The sequence below is a fragment of the Mastigoproctus giganteus genome, chromosome 4, assembly GCF_048544385.1.
Source record: "Mastigoproctus giganteus isolate SK-2022 chromosome 4, ASM4854438v1, whole genome shotgun sequence".
Lineage (NCBI taxonomy): Eukaryota > Metazoa > Arthropoda > Arachnida > Uropygi > Thelyphonidae > Mastigoproctus > Mastigoproctus giganteus.
In genome coordinates, this window is record NC_143578.1 from 160,031,245 (window position 1) to 160,052,938 (window position 21,694).

Here is a 21,694-nt window from a genome sequence, read left to right on the forward strand (position 1 = left end):
AAGTCAATAAGAACGGCAAGAACATACCTATCATTGCTTCCCTCAACAGTGCGGACAAGTCTATATATAGCGTCCTCCGTGCTTTTACCAGTTTTAAAACCAAACTGGAGCTCAGAGGACATAGACTTTCTTTCATATCTAATCATTATACGACTTATACAGAGTCTTTCATATACTTTGCCCAGCACCGGAAGGAGAGCAATGGGTCGGTATGCTCCAGTCTCGTTTAACAATCTGTCTGTTCCTTTTATTACCAACTTCACATGTGCTTCTCTCCAGACCCTGGGGAAGATACCCTCCTTTATGCACTTGTTGTACATTCCAACAAACGCCTCCGGTGTCAATTCAAATGCTTTCTTCATCACTACAACTTCAATCCCATCAAGGCCCGGTGTCTTATTATTTTTTGCCCGATTAATTGCCGCATGTACTTCATCTGGTGTAAAGTCACTTTCTTCACTTTCTTCTTGGATTTCTTGGCATAAACTTTCAAATGCTTGCTCTTGGTTTTCTAATTGCGGGAACAAGTCATCCAATATCCTGTTCACAGATTGTTCCCAGTTCAAAGTTTGCTCATTCTCGTTGCCAACAGTTGTGGTTATGTCCAAAAGACTCTTTTTGTTATTAATTATTTTTAAAATTTCCCAAGGATCCTTGGATCCTTGCTCTTCGATATATTTCTTCCAATGAGCCATTTTAGACTTATTAATAGCTAAGACAGTTTCTTCTTTTCTCTTTATACTGCTCTACATATATTCTAACTAAGTCATTATTACAGTTCCTTCTATGCCTCTGACATAATCTTCTCTGTTGATTAACTTCCTTTCTTAGAGTCGTCAATTCGTTAGTCCACCAGAAAACTGGTCTTGAAGTGGCATTTCGCTTTTTCATACTTCGAGTGCAAGCTTGCGTAATAACATTTGTCAGTTCTTTAACATGGTCGTCAGCTACAAGGTCATCCCAGCAAACTTGTCTCACTAAACAATTGTAATTTTCAGTAAACCTTGGCCATGCAGCATCCGTTATTAAAAATCTTTCTATTTTATTCCAATTCCGTATCGAATCCTGAGAATCGATATCATACAGAATCGCGTTGTGGTCACTTGTAGTTAAGTTCTCAACAACTCTCCAATTCTTTATTTTATTTCTTATTGCGCCTGTTACAAAAGTAGCATCTATATATGAAGTGCCATGTACAGTATTATAGGTTGGAGGATGTCCTGACTCATTAATCACCTCCAACCCTGTTGCAGCTATATGCTCCTCCAGCAGATTCCCTCTGTCATCGGAGTTTTCACTGCCCCAGAGTGGAGAGTTAGAGTTGGTATCTACTCCGATAACAATCCTCTCAGACCCCAATAGTCTGTGCAATTTCTCTAAATACGTTAAACTCGTATCTAAACTTTCAGAAGGTTGGCAGTACAGAGCCACCGTATAGAGCCTACCGAAGTCCCCAATGAGTTCAGTACATATTGCATTCTTGTTACATAAAGTAGTCACTTTCGTAACAACCATATGTTTGTTCCGAACTATTATTGTCGCATTGGGTAATACTCCCTCCGAGATGACTCTATACGATCTCGGGTAGCATCGCACCTGCTCTGCGACCGCATAGGGCTCCTGAAGAATTGCTACCGCTATGTCCGTTTTCTCCATAATATAGTTTACTTGAAGTGCAACACTTTTGGCTCTTTGGGCGTTTAACTGTAAGATTTTTATTTTAGCCATAATTAATGTTTCTTTTATAAATTTCTATAGCTTTGCTGTATTCTTGGCAATTTTTACTTATAGCAGCATGATCCGCCGCAGCCCCATTCCTTTTACAATTACAGCATCTTGGTTGTTTGTTTTTATTTGGACATTCTTTGTACGAGTGCTTAACTTCACCGCAGTGACCACAATTCGCTTCTTTCTTACAGTATTTAGCTACATGGCCGTACATCATGCATTTATAGCATTGGGTTACTGGGAAGATCTCCTTGAACCTGTTAGCCGACCAACCAATTAACAGCCGTGATCTGCACTTCACCCTTTTCCATACGCTTGCACTAAATTGGACGATCCAGTTCTCAGTGTCCTTGTCTTTGGTCTTATTTATTGTTAATACTTGGATTCCGTCACAACACTTCGTTTCACTCATTCCCATTTCACTGAAGTTCTTTAACCATAGTTCTTTAGGGAGGTCTTCTTTCTTCATTCCCTTTTCAACATCAAAGATAACGACTTTTGGTAATATAGATCTTGGAACCATACTTTTTATTCCCAGCGTGTCCAGCTTGGAACAACCCTTGATCTTAGCTATATCGTCATCAGTTGCTGTTTCCACAATAACACCTCTATCTCTTATTGTTCTTATATTTTTGACCTTCACTTCTGTCAAAATAGGGCGGATTTCTTTCAGCACGTCTTCTTTTACTTGCTCACTTGTTTGATATTTTTGCGATACTGCTTTCAGTATAATCTTTTTGGACGGTTTCTCATGAAACTCGATATCCTTCTTAGCAACTATCGCATATGAATCTTTTTTGCTTCTTTCATCCTTTTTCTTGAGCCTTTCTTTCAATAGTATATTCTCGGTGAAGACATCAAATGCTTTACAACTACTGGCATTCTTCCAAAATTTGTTGTTGAAAGTAACTTCTGTGAGTGTTGGGGATTTTCTGTTTCCACTAGTATGTCTCCAGATCTCAGCCGACGAACTGACTTGGGAGATCCTACTAGACCCTCTAATGTTTTCTGAATAACAAACGGAGACATACGTCCTAATGTCTGATCTCCTGTCGCATGTATGACAATGAATGTTGGTATTTTTGGTAGGTCCATATCTGTCTTCTGTCTCTTTGATTTGGTGTTTTCTGTTTCACTACTTGGTAGAGCTTTCTCTTGAAGCCCTATAGTACTAGTAGTTATTTTACTACTCATGTTTGCTCTTTTGGCCCTGGGAGTGTTACTTTCCTCTCCCAGGTTACCAGCCCTGCCACGTGGAGGCAAGAGCAGTGCCACTTAGTGACCAAGCGGCTGTGTAAGTTAGATTAGTAAAAGTGAGTATAAGAGAAAAAATAAGAAAGGTGAGTTTCCTTTCTGTGTCTTCACTTACTGATTGTAAGATAAAGAGCTGTTTCACAAAAAATAAAGGGAGTTTAACGATGAAAATTAAAGAAACTTGTATATTTTTTAGAACGCTCTATATATCGCTGGGAATCGCTTAGTCACTAATAAATCGCTTGGCACCTTGGGCCTCAAAATGGCGAGCATAAACAAATACAGTAATCACGTGACTTGCCGCTTTCTTTTTTCGTCACTACAAGACATCTGTGCTGTATGTATACATCCAATCTCAATGTGCTGTTATTTTGACAGTCTATTGTAATTAATTATCCTTGACACTGTGGAGTCAACCCCTGAAAGGGAGCTAATGACTAATCTTTACCATAAAAACTTTAAAAATTTAATGACAATTGAGGAGTTTGCTGAGCAATTCCAATTAAAGAAAGATCAGAGCAGAAAAATTGGACAGCTGAACATAATGGCTGAAATTTCACCCAAGATATGGCAACAACTAAAAGGACAACAGGGAATCTATGCTGGCTGGACCATCCAAAGGTTCTGGAAGCACTTCCCTGTTTAAAAGTGCTTTAATTATCACAATTATGAATGTACTGCCAGGGATTGCATCTAGAAAACTCCTGGCTCTGGCCACTGTGCAGTCACGGGCCATGATAAACTGTAACAATAAAAATCAGCAGCCAAAACGTGCTACTTATAAGTCAGTCATGCTGTCTGAATATGTGCACAGTATCAGAGATGTGAAATGCCCCTGTTATCAGAAAACGATAAAACTTCTCCAATCTAGAACTAATCATCAGACTGAGAACATGAATGTGACTATAGCTCTAAACTTCGTTCAATTGAATTCTCAGTGAGCATTCAATAGTTGTAAAGAATAGTTGTAAAGAATACTGACCTCACTGTCACAAAGATGGGTCATTATTTTTTTTTATAAAAACCCCAAACACAACAGTTTTAGAACCTATACTACTTAGTACAGTGCTTGGGTTGGGGGTTGAGAAGACGAAAGAAGACATTTGTTGACATTAGACTTAAACTTCTGTAGACTAATTTTCAGGAAATACGTATAAAGGAAGGTTGTTCCAGAAAACGGCAGTTGAATGAATGAACGAGGAAGATGAAAAGTTAGTTCTGTGAATTTGAAGTTGGACAGTAAATGGATGTTGGCTGGTGATGGCATGTGTTCGGACTGTTTTGAAAGAGAGAGCGGGAATTATAGAAGCCAATTCAGAAGGACAGTGCCCATGGAAGTATCTGTAGATAAGGTATGCAGCAGAAACAGTAAGTCTATGAGACAGCAAGTGGAGAGACTATGTTAGAGAGGTGTCATTAATTAACCTGACTGCCCTCTTCTGAATGGAATCTAAAAGCCTGAAAGAGGGCAGATGTGGGAACAATACTCCATGGTAGGGGGGCGATTTGTACAGAATGAACAGCTGTTTGGAAGAAAATTAAGGCAAGAGAGAAAGAGAAAACAAAGTTTTTTAGATACAGAGGAAGCAATATTTGTAATGTGCTTCTGCCAAGAGAGAGAGAGATCAGAAGTCAGGGTAATCCCCAAAAGAGATACAGTAAACCCCCGCTTTTCGCGGTATCTGCATTCGCGGTCGCTGATTTAATATAAAATGAAACGTAAAAGAAAATGTGAATTTTAAAGCGCCATGAACATTTTTCGCCATAAAAAAACATGGGCGTGGCTAAAATTTTCTTTCCGGGTAAAAAAACGCTGTGGGTGGGGGACAGGTGACAAATTCGTGAGCGTCGATGTGTCTCGCTAATCCTTCTTCAGTATGTGTTATGCACTTGTCATGGAAGGTTTCGTCGTTTGCTTTTAATTTATATGCTTATAAATTGAATAAACTTATCAATTTAAAAATTGATATGCTTAAAAGTGATAAATCTACCATTTTGCAGTGTAAAACAGACTTTTTATAGTATGTTAACAGAAGAAAGTGACTTTATTGTGGACAAATTCTTTCTAACCCGTACAAAAATATGGCTACGAATAACAAGGGAAATGTGAAAAGATCAAAGAAGGTAATGACATTAGCTAATAAAATTGAGTTATTAGATAAAATTTCTAATGGTGAAAGTGTCTCCTCGGTTGCAAAACATTATAAAATCAATGAGTCAACAGTACGATCAATCAAGAAATCGGAAGAAAAAATCCGCCGTAGTGTCCGTGAAAACGCGCTAATTGCTTCAAAAATTTGCTCTGTAACTCGTGATGTTAAATTAGAAAAATATGGAAACCGCGTTAAATCTGTGGATAGAAGACGGAACTCATAATAAAATTCCATTAAGTTCACTCATCATTCATGAAAAGGCAAAACACCTTTATCAACACTTTAGCGAAACTGGTGATAACACTGGCGAGATAAGTTTATTAGCTAGCAAAGGCGCTGGTTTGAAAGATTTGTTTGAAATTTCTATAAATATTACATTTAATATTAAATTGTTTCTTATTTTCATTTCGATGCCATATGCTTGCATTTCACAATGTACTCTCTATGTACATAGTCATATTATGAAGGCACATATAGTACATACATAGACAAAATTTTAGACTAGTTTTTCTTATATATTTCATACTTTGGAACGGAACACCTTTATTACTATGGGAGCTATAACTCAGTATTCGCGGCATTTCTCAGGAACGTAACCCCCGCGAATATCGAGGGTTTACTGTATATAATTTTGCCCAGAAATAGAAGTGTCACCAAAGATAAGCATAGGAGCAGAAAAATCCTTTTTGCGAGATATAAGACAAGACTGAGTTTTAGAACGATTGAAATCAGCTAAGTTGTCTTTGCCCCACTGGATACTGGCATTTAAAGAACTGGTAGCAGATTTTCGAAAAGTTGAAGCTGATTGAACAGAGCAAGGTTTCTCAAAATGGAAAGTGAAATGCAACGTGCTATCATCGGCAAAACTATGGATAGGATTTCCAGTCAATGGAAGAAGGTCATTAAAACACAAGAGGAAAAGAGTGGGGGGAAAGAACTGAACCTTGAGGGACACCAGCATTAGTGGAAAAGTTAGAAGACAGTGAACCATCTAACATCACCCTCAGCGAGTAATCAGAGAGAAAACTGGATAACCAATTACAAAAAACAGTTGGCAAACCATATGATTGAACCTTGTTTAGGAGACCTTTATGCCAAACAAGATCAAAAGCCTTTGATGTCAAGAGCAACTGCTTGTGTTTCACCCAACTTTTCCATTGAATTTGTCCATAAATGGGTAACATAAGCCACAATATCATCAGTGGATCGACACTGACGGAATTCATACTGGCGATCGTTGATCAGATGGAATGTTTCTAGGTAGTTTAAGAGTTGGCAGTTAATTGATTTCTTCATTACTTTAAAAAGAGAGAAGTAATTGCAATGGGACGATAATTGGATGGGAGGGATTTGTCACCATTTTTTAGGAACTGGCTGGATATGAGCAAATTTCCAAGAAGAAGGAAAAACACTTTTGGAATAAGAAAGTGAAAAAGACAACAAGGTACAGGAGTAAGTTCAGGAGCACAGGTTTTGAGAACAAGTGGAGAAATACCATCAGGACATGGAGCTTTCTTAGCATCAAGATTCATCAAAACCCTTCTGACATCCTTTTGATGGAAAACCACAGGAGGCATTAAATGGAGCATGTTGGGAATGGTGGGAGGTGTTTTTCAAAGATCATTGATACAGGAGTTGGAAGAAAAATGGGATGCTAGCAGGTCAGCTTTATCCTTGGCTGAAGTGACAACAGAACCATCTGGTTTTGGCAGAGGTGGGAGCATAGATGGGCAAAAGTTGAGTCAAATAGCTTTGGCAAGAGACCAGAATGCTCGGCTACCATTAGGGAGAGAAGCAAGTTCTCTACTCTTAGCCTGTTCAAAATCTATTTGGACTGATTAATAACTGCTTTACAATTGTTGCGAGCTTTGGTGTAGGCAGAAAATGAATCTGAAGATTTGGAAACAAGCCAATTATGATATGCCACGTTCTTCTCTTGAACAGCCTTAGCACATTTATTGGAAACCCAAGGTAAGGACGAGATTTTAAAGTGGAGTGTGGAATAAAAGATTCCATTCCTACAAGAATAATTTCACTGACACGATCTGAGCAAATGTTGACATCGGAAGTTTTGAAACAGTAATCCGACCAAGGAAAAGAAATCTCACAGGTCATCCCATTTGGCATTCTTGTATTGTCAAACAACATGAGGTTGGGAATAGCCATGAGATAAAGGCTCCATTGGAGAAGAGACAATCACCAAGTTGTGATCTGAGTGGCCTAAAGGACTACTCACTTCAACCGTGTACTTAGAAGGGTTGTTTGTGAGATAAAGATCAAGTGATAGGATTAATTTCCTTTTTATTTAATTTTTAATTTCATTTTATTATTTTTATTTATTTATTAATTATTATTATTTATTTAATTTTTGTTTTTATCATTGTTTTGTTCGGATTTTTTTTTTTTTTTTTTGGTTGGTGCAGCATAAGCCATAGGCTTTCTTGCACCATACGGCCGTTACTAATACTAATACTAAAGATCAAGTGTAGTGGCTGCATGGTTATGATTGTCTGGTATTCTTGTAGGTAAATGAACAATCTGTGCAAGGTCATTAGTAATTGCAAAAGCCTGAGCATCTTGACCAGCTGGGTAGGTGTGACTAGAAAACAGAAGCCAGATGGAGTTGTGAACATTAAAATCACCAAGGAAAATTACCCCACTGTTAGGAAAGTTGGACTGGAGAAAGTCAAGTTCCAGAGTGGAGTTGGGAGAATGGTAAAGACAACAGATGAATTTGACTCAATGAGGTAGAGAGATCTTAAGCAAGAGAAGATTGAAACAAAGAGATTCCAAATTACCAAGTCTTTGACAGGGAATATTGCAACGGACATATGCACAAGTACTACAGTTGAAGCGAAATGAATCATACAGCGAATAATTTGGACAACTGAGATGAGCAGTGGTTGAATCAACTGATAATGGAGATTCTGTCAGAAAAAGTACATGGGGTTTGGCAGACTGCAAGTGGAAATGGACCTTGAGATTAAAATCGAGACCACGTATATTTGTGAAATGAATTAGGAAGTGTTTGGGAGGTTTAGATCTTTTCACAGATAAGCTTACTCTATTAGTTTGACAATTCATGGTATATTCAATAGTAAGAAAAAGTGGGGGGGATACGCTGTACGAAGTAATGAAATTTTTGGATATGGTGTACACATGGTAAGAATATACCCAGATCCTTGACATAACGTGGCCTCGATAATGCCCCCCCACATACACACTAGTCGGACTCCCTTCAGTCACTATCTGGCAGAGTAGAGGTAGCAAGATTATACACTAGCTGATCCGGAAGCCTCCTAGAGAGTTACCAATAGGTTCGGTCCGGTGTACTAACTAGTGGCCGGCCTGCAAACACCATTTTAGAGCTGTATCCTCGAAATATAAGGAAGATTGGATCTCGCCACAATGTTCATCATAACCTCAAAAGTCATCAATCATACTGCATGACGGAAGAAATGGGGAAGGGTTGACCGGAACTTAGCTCTGGAGACTAAACATGGGTTCCACCATTTCAAGCCTCCAATAAGTAAAGTGGTGGTATTGCACCACTTGATGAAAGTCATCTACCACCTAGTACTGCCTGGTAACACAGAGGGGCGGCATTCCTCCGTGTGGTGTGGGCGCCTCACTTCGACCCCTGCTTACGTTGGTTCACACCTGGGTGGTCACCCACTGTGTGCTTGTGCATGAAGGTTATACCCAGGATTACTAACAGTCCCACCATTGTGAAGGTTCAAGCAGAGGATTTGGCTGTCACAGACTGTCCGGACTTTGCCGAAATTGGGCCCACTTGACTTGAGTGTCACCCGAATATCAGTTCCATCAGCGTTTTAGACTCCTAGGTAGGAAGTACAGCTTGTCTGGCATATCTGAGAGAATGTCTATGACAAACTCATTATCATTATTATTAGCCATATGGTGCAAGGAAGCCTGAGGCTTATGTTGCACCAGCCAAAAAAAATTCCCAAGTTACCCTGAGAGAGAGAGAGAGAGAGAGAGAGAGAGAGAGAGAGAGAGAGAGAGAGAGAGAGAGAGAGAGAGGGAGGGGTAGAAAAGAATCACCAAGAAAGAGAAGAATGATGATATCCAGCTCAGGACCCTGGCTGTGCCAAGCCCATACTCACCAGATGTAAGTCCCTGAGGTTATCTCAAGGACCAATTAATCTATATAGATTAAATTTGTCCTTGAGGTTGTCACAGACAATAATGGCAATATTGTAAACACGATTAGATACACAGATGATACTGTTTTGCTAGCCAGTTCTGGGAATAGAGTAAACAGAACAAAATTTTGGTCTGAAGTTAAACATTAAGAAACCAAAATTCGTGATGATCAGTAAGAAAGAAGTAAGAACAAAAGTTATGGCCAATGATGAAGTAATTGAAAGGGTTAAAAATTGTTATCTTGGATGTATGTTGAGCGAGAACTGGGACCATTCTACTGAGGTACACTCAAGAACTGAACAAGCAAGTGCAGCCTTACTTAAAATGAAGAAGCTTTGGCTCTTGTTTTCGAATTATAGTTAGGGTCCTATATTAGCAAGTTACAACTCTGGCTCTCAGCAAAACATATGGCAACACTGCAGTTTCAGTACCACCACATTTTTATCATATGATCGGCAACTGTCACCTCACATCACATGATAAGTTGTTGTCACATCAAATACATAATACAGGGTGATTTGTTCTCAGTGAGATTCCTACGTTTTGTGCAGTATTTGTGTCATGTAAGATTAATATGACCCGTAATTGTGTGAATATTCTGGATGACTTCTGTTACGTATGTGGAGAAGTCACATTAGCTTCAAGAAAATGTCTCTTAACTCGAGCCATAAAAAAGGCCTACTTCTTGTACTTTGAGTGTAAAGTTGGCGACCGGGACAAGAACTGGGCTCCACACATATGCTGCACTACCTGTTCATTAAAACTCAACACATGGGTGAATTGAAAGGGACGTTTTATGCTTTTCACAGTGCCCGTGATATGGACGGAGCCAACGAATCACGTCACAGACTTTTCTTCATTGTTTTGACAATGAAGAAAAGTAGGAGTGGCATACCCGAATATACCATCTATAATTCATCCCATGTCTAATGGTGAAGTACGACATATTCCTAAACCATCCGACCATTTTTCTCTAAACTCTGATGAAGATAAAGACGCTGATGAACACCAACTTGATATCTACGTCAAGGGATCCACAGTTTTGTCCACAACTTTATCCTTCTGAATCACATATAATCACAGAAAGTGAGCTTAACTGATCTCATCAGGAATCTTGAACTGACAAAGAATAAGGCAGAGCTTTTGGCCTTGAGGCTATGGAATCTTCTAGATCATTTTGTGAAAGTGACATTTCGTACTCGAAATAAAATAAAGACTATGATAAATTCTATCAAACAGAAGGTGAACTCATTGTTTTTAAGAATGTTGATGATCTAATGGCAGCAACATGAGGCACATTCCCAAAGAATGCCGACCATTTATATAGCTACTTTTAAGGTTAGCCTTAAGGCTGTGTTATTTCACAATGGAGAAGTCATAGTTTCGAGAAAACATCCCTTAACTCGAGTCATAAAAAAGGCCTACTTCTTGTACTTTGAGTGTGAAGTTGGCAACCAGGACAAGAACTGGGCTCCACACACATGCTGCCCTACCTTTTCATTAAAACTCAAAACAAATCGAAATGGATGTTTTATGCCTTTCGCAGTGCACATGATGTGGAGGAAGCCAACAAATCAAGTCACTGTTACTTTGGTATGGTGTCTCCTATTAGAAAAGGGATGACAATGAAGAAAAAGTGGACAATGACATACTCAAATATATCATTTGCAACTTGTCTTGTGCATCATGGTGAAATACTACCTATTCCCGAACCACGATACCATTTTTCTGTACACTCTGATGAAGATGAAGACACTGATGAACATCAACTTGATATACACGAAGTACAGCATCCGTCTACATCAAGGGATTCACTGTTTTGTCCAAACCTTTAACCTTCTGAACCACATAAGATCACAGAACATGAGCTTAATTACCTCATCAGGGATCTCAAAATGCAGAAGAATAAGGCAGAGCTTTTGGCTTTGCAGCTACAGCAGTGGAATCTTCTATATAATTCTGTGAAAGTGACAACATTTCATACATGAAATAGACTATGATAAATTCTATCGAACAGAAGGTGAACTCACTCTTTGTAAGGATGTTGATGGCCTAATGGCAGCAATGAACATGCGGCATGTTACTGAAGAATAGCGACTATTTATAGATGCTTCTAAGGTTAGCCTTAAGGCTGTATTATTACACAATGGAAATATGCAGTCTTCCATACCTCTTGTGTATGCTGTCCACAAAAAAAGAAACATTCACAAACATGGAGAACATCTTCTGAGGCGTACACTATCATAATTATGAGTGGCAGATTTGTTGTGATTTAAAAGTAATCACCATTTTATTAGGACCACAAACGGGTTGCACTAAGTACTGTTGCTTTCTCTGCACCGGGGATAGTCACACCAAGGGTATGCACTACAAGAAGAGGAGTTGGCCTCAATGAAAATCATCAACACCTGGAATGAAGAACGCAGCATTTGAAACTCTGGTAGATCGAAAAAAAGTCTTGCTTCCATCATTCCACATCAAACTGGGCTCACGAAAAATTTCGTGAAGGCTTTGGAAGCAACGGTCCTGCATTCACATACTTGCAACAGAAATTCCCAGACTTAGTACAGAGAAGGTTAAGGCAGGCTAGTCCACAAATAAGGCAACTTTTCACACAAAAACAGTTTGAATGTGCCCTTAGTGATAGTGAGAAATCAGCATGGAAAGCATTTCAAAATGTTTTGACTGGTTTTCTAGGAAATGTTAAAGGCGGCAACATTGCATGCATTTCTTTTTGCCAAAGAAGATGCATTTCTTTTTGCCAAACTGTGGTGCCTTCGGCGACAAACATAGTGAGCGCTTCAATCAAGACATCACACTTTGTTCCATCACAGTGATGGAACAAAGATACGAAAGCAAATGGAGTGCTGCCATGTTAGCCAATTATTGTCGGATGGTGAAAAAAGGATGCTCCTGAAGCTGAATACAAGGGAAAGGCAAAAAAGTCCTGTGTTCGATACAGATGTGTTCGTAGCTACATCTTACTGTCACATAAATAAAAAATACCTTTTATAAATATAAAAAACTACTTTGAAAGCAAGACATGACCCAAAATATGTTGTTCAGTGTTATTATTATAATCTTTTCTTCTTTTACGGGATTTTTTCCCAACCCACGCCGGGTACCTGGTACCATCGGGGTGGTTGTTTGTATCCAGTTACTATTATTATTATTGTTACTGTTGGTCAAGGAACTTTCTTACTAATCTGCGGGTGTTCAACATTGCATCTTTTTGGAGTTCTATGTAAGTGTTCTCTAGGAGGCCTATTTTTGCTAGGATCTTATGGAGGCTCTTTTGCACCATGTCAGTGGTCTGAGTCCTTCCTGATCTTGTCCTTGTATGCTTTCTGGAGGTTGCTGATGATGGGCACTGCTATGTCATCCAGGTAGGTAGCCATTCCTGGTCATTGTGCGGGATCATCTTGTCTGTTAGGATGGCACAGTCCTAGCATAGTCTTTGAGCCTGAGGTTCATGCCTGTAATACAGTAAGCTTTCTTTGATCAGCTGATACTTCTGTGCTAGCTTCTGATGTATTATCCTGGCCAACTGGTTGTGTCTGTGAGTGTCCTCTGCCTGGGAGATCACCCCACATCTTGGGGTGATGTGATGTGCTGGATTTTTTCTGGGGTCTAAATATTGGACATACTGCATCAATTGTGGCACAGGATAAAGTCATTTGCATTTGGGGCTCAGGCAGAAGGGTCAGTTTCAAAACTTAGAGTTTTGTTGTCTCCCATGGATGACAGTGGAGCAAGTGGTGCCGTCTCCTGTATGGCTATCACAATTGAAGGGCAAGATCAACCAGCCCACCCAACTGGAAGTGCTTCCTGCACAGCTGTGCCAGTGGCTACCCAGGAAGGAAGAAGCTGACACATGAAGTGGAGCATCAAAATGAATACGACCAGCATGTGAGCACACTACAAAGTAACAAAACTAGAAACAGAAATGACAATATCAGACAGACAAACAGACAGTGTACAGGATGAAACTACATACCAAGTGGTTGGAATGGTTTCCAACTGTTCAGATCATCAAACAGCAGTTTGATAATCTGAACTATCAACTTCTTTCATTAGAAGAAAGAAGCTGATAGTTCCTTCAACGTTGGAAAAAAAATCAAGCAGGACGTGAGCGACCAACTACAAAGAACAACAAATATGGACACAACTAAACCAGAGCTGGAGGAGGAACAGCAATTACAAGAACTATAACGTGGAGCCTAGCATAATTCAATGGAATGGACCCCACAAAGATCCACACCATACTGAAGCAGAGACTCAACAGAATCCTCTAGCAAGTCAGAGAGCATCTCAATCAGTAAATAATACTGGATTACCTTAACAATAACAGTAAAGTAATACTAGACACAATCTGCAAAGCCATTTACTGTGCTGCTGTAGTAGCCCAGTAAATGGCTGTGAGAGTGAGAGAGAGAGATAGACACAGACAGACAGAGAGAGAATCAGATCTAACAGGCAGAAAATTGAGTAGGGGTGCCACAAAATAAAATAAATTACTTAGCAGTGCTGTTATTAAAAAAAAAAAATGGTTGAAAACCACTGACATAGTGCCATAGATGACATTAAAATCACCACAAACTGTAACATCTATTTTTACATTTCTTTCTATGCACTGCATGCTGTCTTAATGCTTATTTGTTTGCAAACGTCTGACTATGTCATATTTCCTGCCCATTTCATTTCACATCTACATATACCACGAAATGTGTTACCATTTGCAGATTATACAATACATGGAAAATCTTATGTATGTCTCCCACGAAATGTGTTACCATTTGCAGATTATACAATACATGGAAAATCTTATGTATGTCTCCTAAAAATTTTACATTTTATTTCTTTGACATTAAAGCTATTGTCACAACACCCAAATACTATGAAATTAATGTATATTAACAGAGAACAAAGCTATTACCCCATGTTTATATTTTTCAAGGTATATATATATATTAAAACTACTTTAAAGTAGTTTCAATATTTTTTGTGAAAAGGAAAAAAAAAGATCAGGAAACACAAATATGATATTTTGGGATATAATAGAAAATTAATTTTGTGAAGTTCACTTTAGGGCACTTTGTTGTAGATCTGTGGAATAAGTTGATTTCCAATGCAGTTGAGGTAGAAAATCTGACAAGGTTCAAGGCAGAACTGGATTGTTACTTTTTAGAAATAGGAAAATTCAGATTTATTTAGGAATTTATTTTTATTTTATTTATTTTATTATTATGTTTTTTTTTTCTTGGCTGATAAAGAATAAGTTTGCTTCCTTGCATCACATTTATTGGTTGTATTTCAGAATATCCATATTTTCTTGAACAATTAATATATCCTGAATACATCTATTCATAATCAGCAACAAATGAAATGTTACAGACAGTGACAAGTTAAAAACCACAGATCGATTCACCATAAGTGAAATTTTAATTTTTGTTTAATCATAAAACTGAGGGGGGAAAAAATATCAATCAGGATTTAATGAGAATTTTTCATAAAAACAGATGGAGTAAATAGCTATATACAGTAGACTCTCGATTTTCCAGGATAGATGGTAAAAAAAAATCCTGTATAATCAATTTCCCGGTTAATCCAAAAATACAACCAGTCCCCGACTTACGTAAGAGATAAGTTTCAGGACTTCTTACTTAAGTCGAGTTTTACATAACTCGGGAATGACTAATAAAATATTGTTACTATATCCGTGATATGGCCAAATTACAAAAACCGCATAATATCCTCAGAAGAATGAAGAAAAATAGTCATATATTAGTTATATATATAGAAAAAGTTATATATTTTTAATTAGTTCAATTAAAAACTTTATCTAGGGACAGCAGTAAAGTAGCTGGAGTGGTACATAAGAAAAGAAAACATAAAAGGAAGAACTTGTACAGTAAAAACTGATGTATTTCGTAGCCTTGGTTATCATAGTTTTTACTTTTATCATAGACTTCATCGGTGCCGATCCCTTCACCCCTTCTCGCATTGTCTTTGTCCTTATTATTGTGTTCACTGTTGCCACTGACAAATCTGAACTCCGCGTGATACTTTTTAATGTTTAGCTATTTTCATACACCCTTATTATTTTAATTTTCTGATCCAACTCTATCGCTTTCCTTTTCATGGTAGATTTACTAGCACATTGTCACTCTTAGTCGGCAACATGATAACGGTCAAAATTAAATTTTCTGGTAATTTTCTTCACGGGGTTAAGGCGAAAACTCACTATTATCACCCCATGCAAGCTCACATTTTACTAAATCTAATTTCTAGAGGTCACTGCCATAAAACAAAAACAATATGCACTTTCCGGGTTATTGGGCTTTTCTGTTAGTGCAATTCATTATAAACAGGTAATAAACTCGATCGTATTGCATTTGAAATAATACCGAAAGCTGTAATTCTGTGTTATTTTATGTTACGGTGAAATGTGCGTCCCCTTCACTGAAATCTTCGGTCATATATAAAAAAAAACCTAAATAAATTTTAAGAATCTTCTCTTCATTCCTATTTTTAAGCTTGTTACTCCATATCTCCCTTGTGCAATTTTTGCATGCTGTGATGTTCGTTATTCATTGCTTATTATAATAATTATTACTATTTTACTGTTTTAAAGTTTACAATCCTAAAAACGAAAAAAAAAATTGAGTGAAAAAAATTAACGCAAGTTCGAAGTTAAGTAGTCGGGAACTTACTGCATACAAAAATGTTCAGCAACCTACATAAAAAATATGGCGATAGATAAAAAACTTACCACACACTACTCGCGTGTCCAATATGATTCTTCCATTTACTTTTTACAATCGTTTGGTCACTAACATTATAACAGTTCATTAAAGAATTAACGGATGCATCACTTTCAAACTTTTGAATGATTTCAAGTTTTTGGTTAATTGAAAGCGCAACTCATTTGCATTTAACCATCATTTTTGCAATTTCTAAACAAAAAAAAAAAAAAAAAAATTTGTTATCCCTGACATAAATAATGAAATAAAATTTTTCCCTTTGTGGTGCGACGGAATACAACAATCGAAGCGACGCACTAAAACAAACTAAATATTTGTTCTCTCTCTCTCTTTTTTTTTTTTTTTTTGAGCATCGGGTGTGAAGACTGGGGGTGTTTGCAAGATAATAATCTCCCAATGATGAATTTATAATCCTGCTTTTTGTCGCTTATTTACGACTTGCAAAACATCTGTTTCTACCTATTCTAGTTATTATTGGAATTTTGATTTCTGGTTTTTTTTTTGTTTTTTTTTTTTAATTTGGAATCCTGAAGTGACCCAGTTAAACTGATCCCAGTAAATCGAGAGTCTGCTGTAATTGCAAAATTTGCCACAATTGTGTAGTATCAATATGGAATAGCATTACATATATCTCGAACTTCATAGCGTAAGGCATAACGTAAAACTAGATAACGTAATATGTAGCACTGTTTAGGAATCTGTTAGCTTAGTATAGTATTGGCAATTAATCAATTAAATTTATAAATCCTTTTAATTTTTATTGTCAAATTGAATTTAAACCGAAATCATGCCCCAGACTAAACCAGCAAAGAAACTTGTGCAAAGTAGCTAAAGTGCTGTGTTTCACGGGAGAGCCATAGAGGAGGATTCTGCAGTGCATCACAGTCTAAAAAAATGTGCAAAATGCGACATGTTTTCAGATCTCTCGAACACGACATCATCTAGCCATGGAGGATGTTGTTGTGTGCTAAGTGCAGAGAATGTGAAGAAATTAGGTGTCAACTCAGCATTCTGATGAGTGTCTATGAGAGCTTGAAGAGTTGGTTGGATGCCCTAGAAGGAATTAAAATGGGGGGGGGCCTCATCAAGTTCTCAGCTGCCCAACTCAACGCCAGAGCACTCTTATGCACCAGGCAACACAGTGGCAGCTTCAGAGCAGAATGCTCTGGTCCCACAGGAGCTAGTTATTGTTGGTGACTCAATTGTCACGGAAACGGGAAATGTGCAAAAAGGATAAGTGGAATACGACCAGGGTATGTCTGCCAGAGGGGAAAAGTTGATGACGTTATAGAGCAGATATCTTTTAAGGGCACAAAAGATGATATCGTTGTACACATTGGCGCTAATGACATTAAGTGTAGGAGATCTATGGATTTACTAAGCAAGTACAGGTAAATGCTGAAAAAAAAAAAGTTGCGAAGTAGGGTTAAATTCGAAAGTGTGTACAACCCTGCCCAGACAAGATTTCTAAGCGTGGTCTGTGCTTGTTAACAGGAGAGAATGCTTCTACAGGGATGGGATACACTTAAATAGAGGGTGTGCAACAATATTTGCTGATATATATATCAAGGCCATGTTAGGTGGGTCAGAAAACTGTTAGCATGCGGGTCACAGACTAACAGATTAACGGTAGCCACAGGCAGAGGTGGAAATGATTCGTTCACTGCTTCTATTGGAACGATTAGTAGCCTGGAAAGCCAATTGCTGGGGATTTTAGGAACTGCTGGGGGTCATGAAACATGTAATTTCATGGCTGTATTAGAGTAACTAAGAGTAAGAACAAGTGCATGTATACTTGCATGTATACCAATGCTAGGAGTATATAGTAAATAAATTTGATTGATTTGTAGTGCTGGTTAAGACATCTAAGGCAGATATTGTTGGGATATCAGAGACCTAGTGCCACTTAGATAAAAGGGATGCAGAATTGGAATTTGGGGAGTAAAATGTGTACAGAAAAGATAGACACAAAAAGAAGGGAGGAGGGGTTATGCTGTTAGTTAAAAAACACATTTTGTGTGACATAAGCACTGGGAAAGCAAAAATGAAGGTAGGAGTTTGTTATAGGCCTAATCACTCTGATGAGTACAATGAAAAATTATACAGAGAAAAAGAGTGGGCAAGTAAATTTTAACTTCCCAGATATAGACTGGAACTTGTGGGTTGGTCATTCGCACACTAGCAAGGCTTTTGTGGATTTATTGGACGATTGTTTTCTACAGCAGCATGTTAGAGAGGCAACAAGAGGGAGTAACACTCTTGATCTGATTATCAGCAGTGATTATTCATGCATTAGGAATTTACAGATAAATAAACCACTAGGTGGCAGTGATCACAGCGTTCTGATGTGGGATTTACTTAAAGATCGGTGGTAAAGGGCAGAGTTTTTGCTTTTGTAAAGGCAACTACAGTCGTCTCATAGAATTTTTTAGGTTCTGGGACCAACTGATGATGTTACCAAAAGGAAATTTTAAATGGGAAGCATTCAAAGATGTAATTTTGGAAGCTACTAGGCTTTTTGTGCCAACTGAGAAATACTGCTCTAGGTTTAGGCCCAAATGGTTGTCAGATGAACTAATGAGACTCAATGCAGAGAAGAAAAATGCATGGAATGCATAAAAATGGTATGGCGACACAGAAGCCTATGGTAGATAAAAGCTAGTCTGAAATCAAGTGACAAAGGAGGTTAGGCAAGCGAAGGTAGATTATGAAAAATCTTTGGCAAAAGACAAAGAAAAACAGCAAAGACTTCTTTACTTATATTTGAAAAGGAAGAGGATGAATCAGATTGGTCCACTTGATATCAATTGTTTGACTGTAGATGATCATTCTCAGATAGCTGCCAAACTAAATGAATATTTTGCATCTGAATTCACACACAAGGAGTTATTCAGGGAGGAGAGGGCCAGATGTTTATCAAACTCTAACAGGGAGTTAAATGATTTTGTAATAACTGAGAGCAAAGTGGAAGAGAAATTGAAGTTAAACATAAGAAAGGCACCTGGGGTAGATGGGACCTATCCAGTTATACTAAAGGAAGTAAGCAAACCCGTTAGCCATAATTCTAAGAGCATCCTTGAACTCTGGGGAAGTCCCCACGGACTGGAGATATGCAAATGCATCTCCAATTCACAAAGGTGGATCAAAGGGTGACACGAGTAATTATAGACCTATTAGTTTGACTTCTGTTCCAGGGGAAAATAATGGAGTCATTGGTTAAAGAAGAATTGCAGAATCATCTAGACAAGATAGCAGTAATAATTTAGACACAGCATGGTTTGTCAAGGTGAAGTCTTGTCTGACCAATTTGACTGGATACTATGATGTGATTACAAAGGAACTGGATGCAAAAAATAATTTGATATCATATATTTGGATTTCAGGAAAGCTTTTGATACTGTTGCACACGGAAGGCTACTGTAAAAATTAGAGCAGTATGGTTAGTGCAAAGTTGCTACAATGGATAAAAGGATGGTTGAGTGGGAGAAGACAGAGTGGTAATCAATGGGTACTGCTATACATGGACTAATGTTATTAGTGGTGTCCTTCAGGGTTCGGTGTTGGGCCCATTGTTGTTTTGTATATTTATAAATGATATTGATGAAGGTATGCAGATGATACAAAGATTGGCAGGGTTGTTAATAACAGTAAGCTGCTGCAATATGATCTGGAAGAGTTGGGTAAATGGGCTGAGAAGTGGCAACTGAAGTTTAACATCGACAAATGCAAAGTACCACATAAGGGTAGCAGTAACCCCAGAGAAATGTATCAACTATGTGATGTTACACTCAGGGTAGTGGAGAATAAAAGAGACCTGGTGGTAATTGTGCAGTCAGATATGAAGTTTTCTGATCAGTGCAGACAGGCTGCCAGTAGGTCATGGGGGTCTTGTCACTGATATACAGGAATTTTGTGAGCAGGGATATGGAAGTGATTATGCCCTTATATAAGGCAATGGTCAGGCCACACCTTGAGTACGGCATACAGGTCTAAAAGCCTCATTTTAGGAAGGATGTAGAGTTGCTAGAACAAGTACAGAGAATGGCAACAAGGCTGGTGAAGGGAACAAAGGGGTGCTCTTATGAAGAAAGGCTTAAGTTCTGCAAAATGCAGCTTCTGGAGAGTAGGCACCTGCAAGGTGATCTGATTGAGGTGTATAAGGCCTTGAATGGATTGAGCAGGCTCAATGCTGATGGGATTCTTTCTCTTGCTCAGATTAGAAACATGAGGGGACATAGCTTCAAACAATAGAATAGATGTGCAGAAGTTCGCCTTTAGCCAGCGGATAGTTGATTGCTGGAACAAACTTCCATCTGTTGTTGTGGAAGTTGATAGCTTAAATAAATTCAAGGCAGAAGAACTAGACAAACATTTGGAATGAATGGATTAGTGAAATGGGAAGTTTTTTTTTTTTTTTTTTTGGCTGATGCTGTATATGCTTGCTCTCTTGCATCATGTGCCTCTACTAATGGTAATGCTAATGCACAAGTCCTCAGTAAACAGAATTCCACAGCTGTTAAATCACAATCTTCTCTTGCAAAAATAATATCAGTCCTGTTAAAAGCTGGAATAATACATACATTTTTTGTGTAAAAATTATGACACACTACCTTCAAAGCGATATTTCTTCTTAGTTTCTAGGCCTGTAGAACAAGATAGCCCTGTCCTTTTACGATACCGAAGCCACACACTCATAATTCTTTTTCTGTATCTATCCAGCAAGATGTAAGGTGACTGGTCATCATCCATTTCATCTAAGCTTAATTCTTCTTTTTCTAGCTTTTCAATTTTCTTATTAAGTTTCTTTGAAAAAAAAAATTAAAATAAAGATCACATATCAGAATGCTAAACAAAATTATGAGGGAAAATATATACATGTTAAAATTTATTGCCAAAAACTGAAGATTTTGATTTATCCACCATTTTAATTCAGAACAGATATAATGAGTCTACTTTTTACCATAATGTAAGCTATCAACTAGAGGGTAATTTATGTTATATGATTTCATATTACTGTTTCCTATTATGATCTTTAAGTTATGCCATCCACATCACATACAAAGTTTTTAGTAATACAATAGTCTCAATTAGCAGAGTAAAATCTTATTACAAGAAAAAAAATAATAATAATAACTAATTAAAAGTAAGAACACCACTAATACTGAATTCCATGGAAGTTTCTCTTCTATGCAGTAGGGAAATAAATCTTAAAAATTAAAGGAAATTAAACCAGCAAATGTTTGCTAATTCAACAGTACCCCAAAACATTTTGCTAAACATTATCATAAACTTTTCTTTCTGCTACAGTAATATCATTCCTAATAGACACACTGTTACAATTCCCAATATTGACTACCTTGAATGGGAAAATGTAAAGCCACCTTTCATATTAACCTGTTTGAGCCCCCAATATTGAAAATTAAATAAGTTTCCAGAGTAGAATAAGCAGCTGCTGACAAGATAGCTGTATATATTATGATAGAATATAACTTCATCAGTAAATTTTTAAATAATTAAAGTTAATTATATTCTATATATATATATATAATATTGGAATCATCAGCAATATTGGAAAGACATATATAGTGTATAGACTTGAACATGAACTGAACAACATCAGATACATAT

The 21,694-nt window shown here is 37.7% G+C and overlaps 1 protein-coding gene across 3 annotated transcripts in view; it reads right to left on the reverse strand.

Moving 5' to 3' along the window:
• The window catches only part of LOC150087144 (death domain-associated protein 6-like), a 226,337-nt gene that overhangs the window by 129,191 nt on the left and 75,452 nt on the right, over positions 1–21,694 (reverse strand). For all 3 annotated transcript variants that reach the window (XR_016546873.1, XM_090371849.1, XM_090371848.1), the window contains one exon: positions 20,677–20,869. Coding sequence is in view for 2 of the 3 variants with exons in the window: in XM_090371849.1 (XP_090227975.1) it covers positions 20,677–20,869 (193 nt within the window). In the remaining variant the exon portion in view is untranslated. The remainder of the gene's footprint in view (positions 1–20,676; positions 20,870–21,694) is intronic.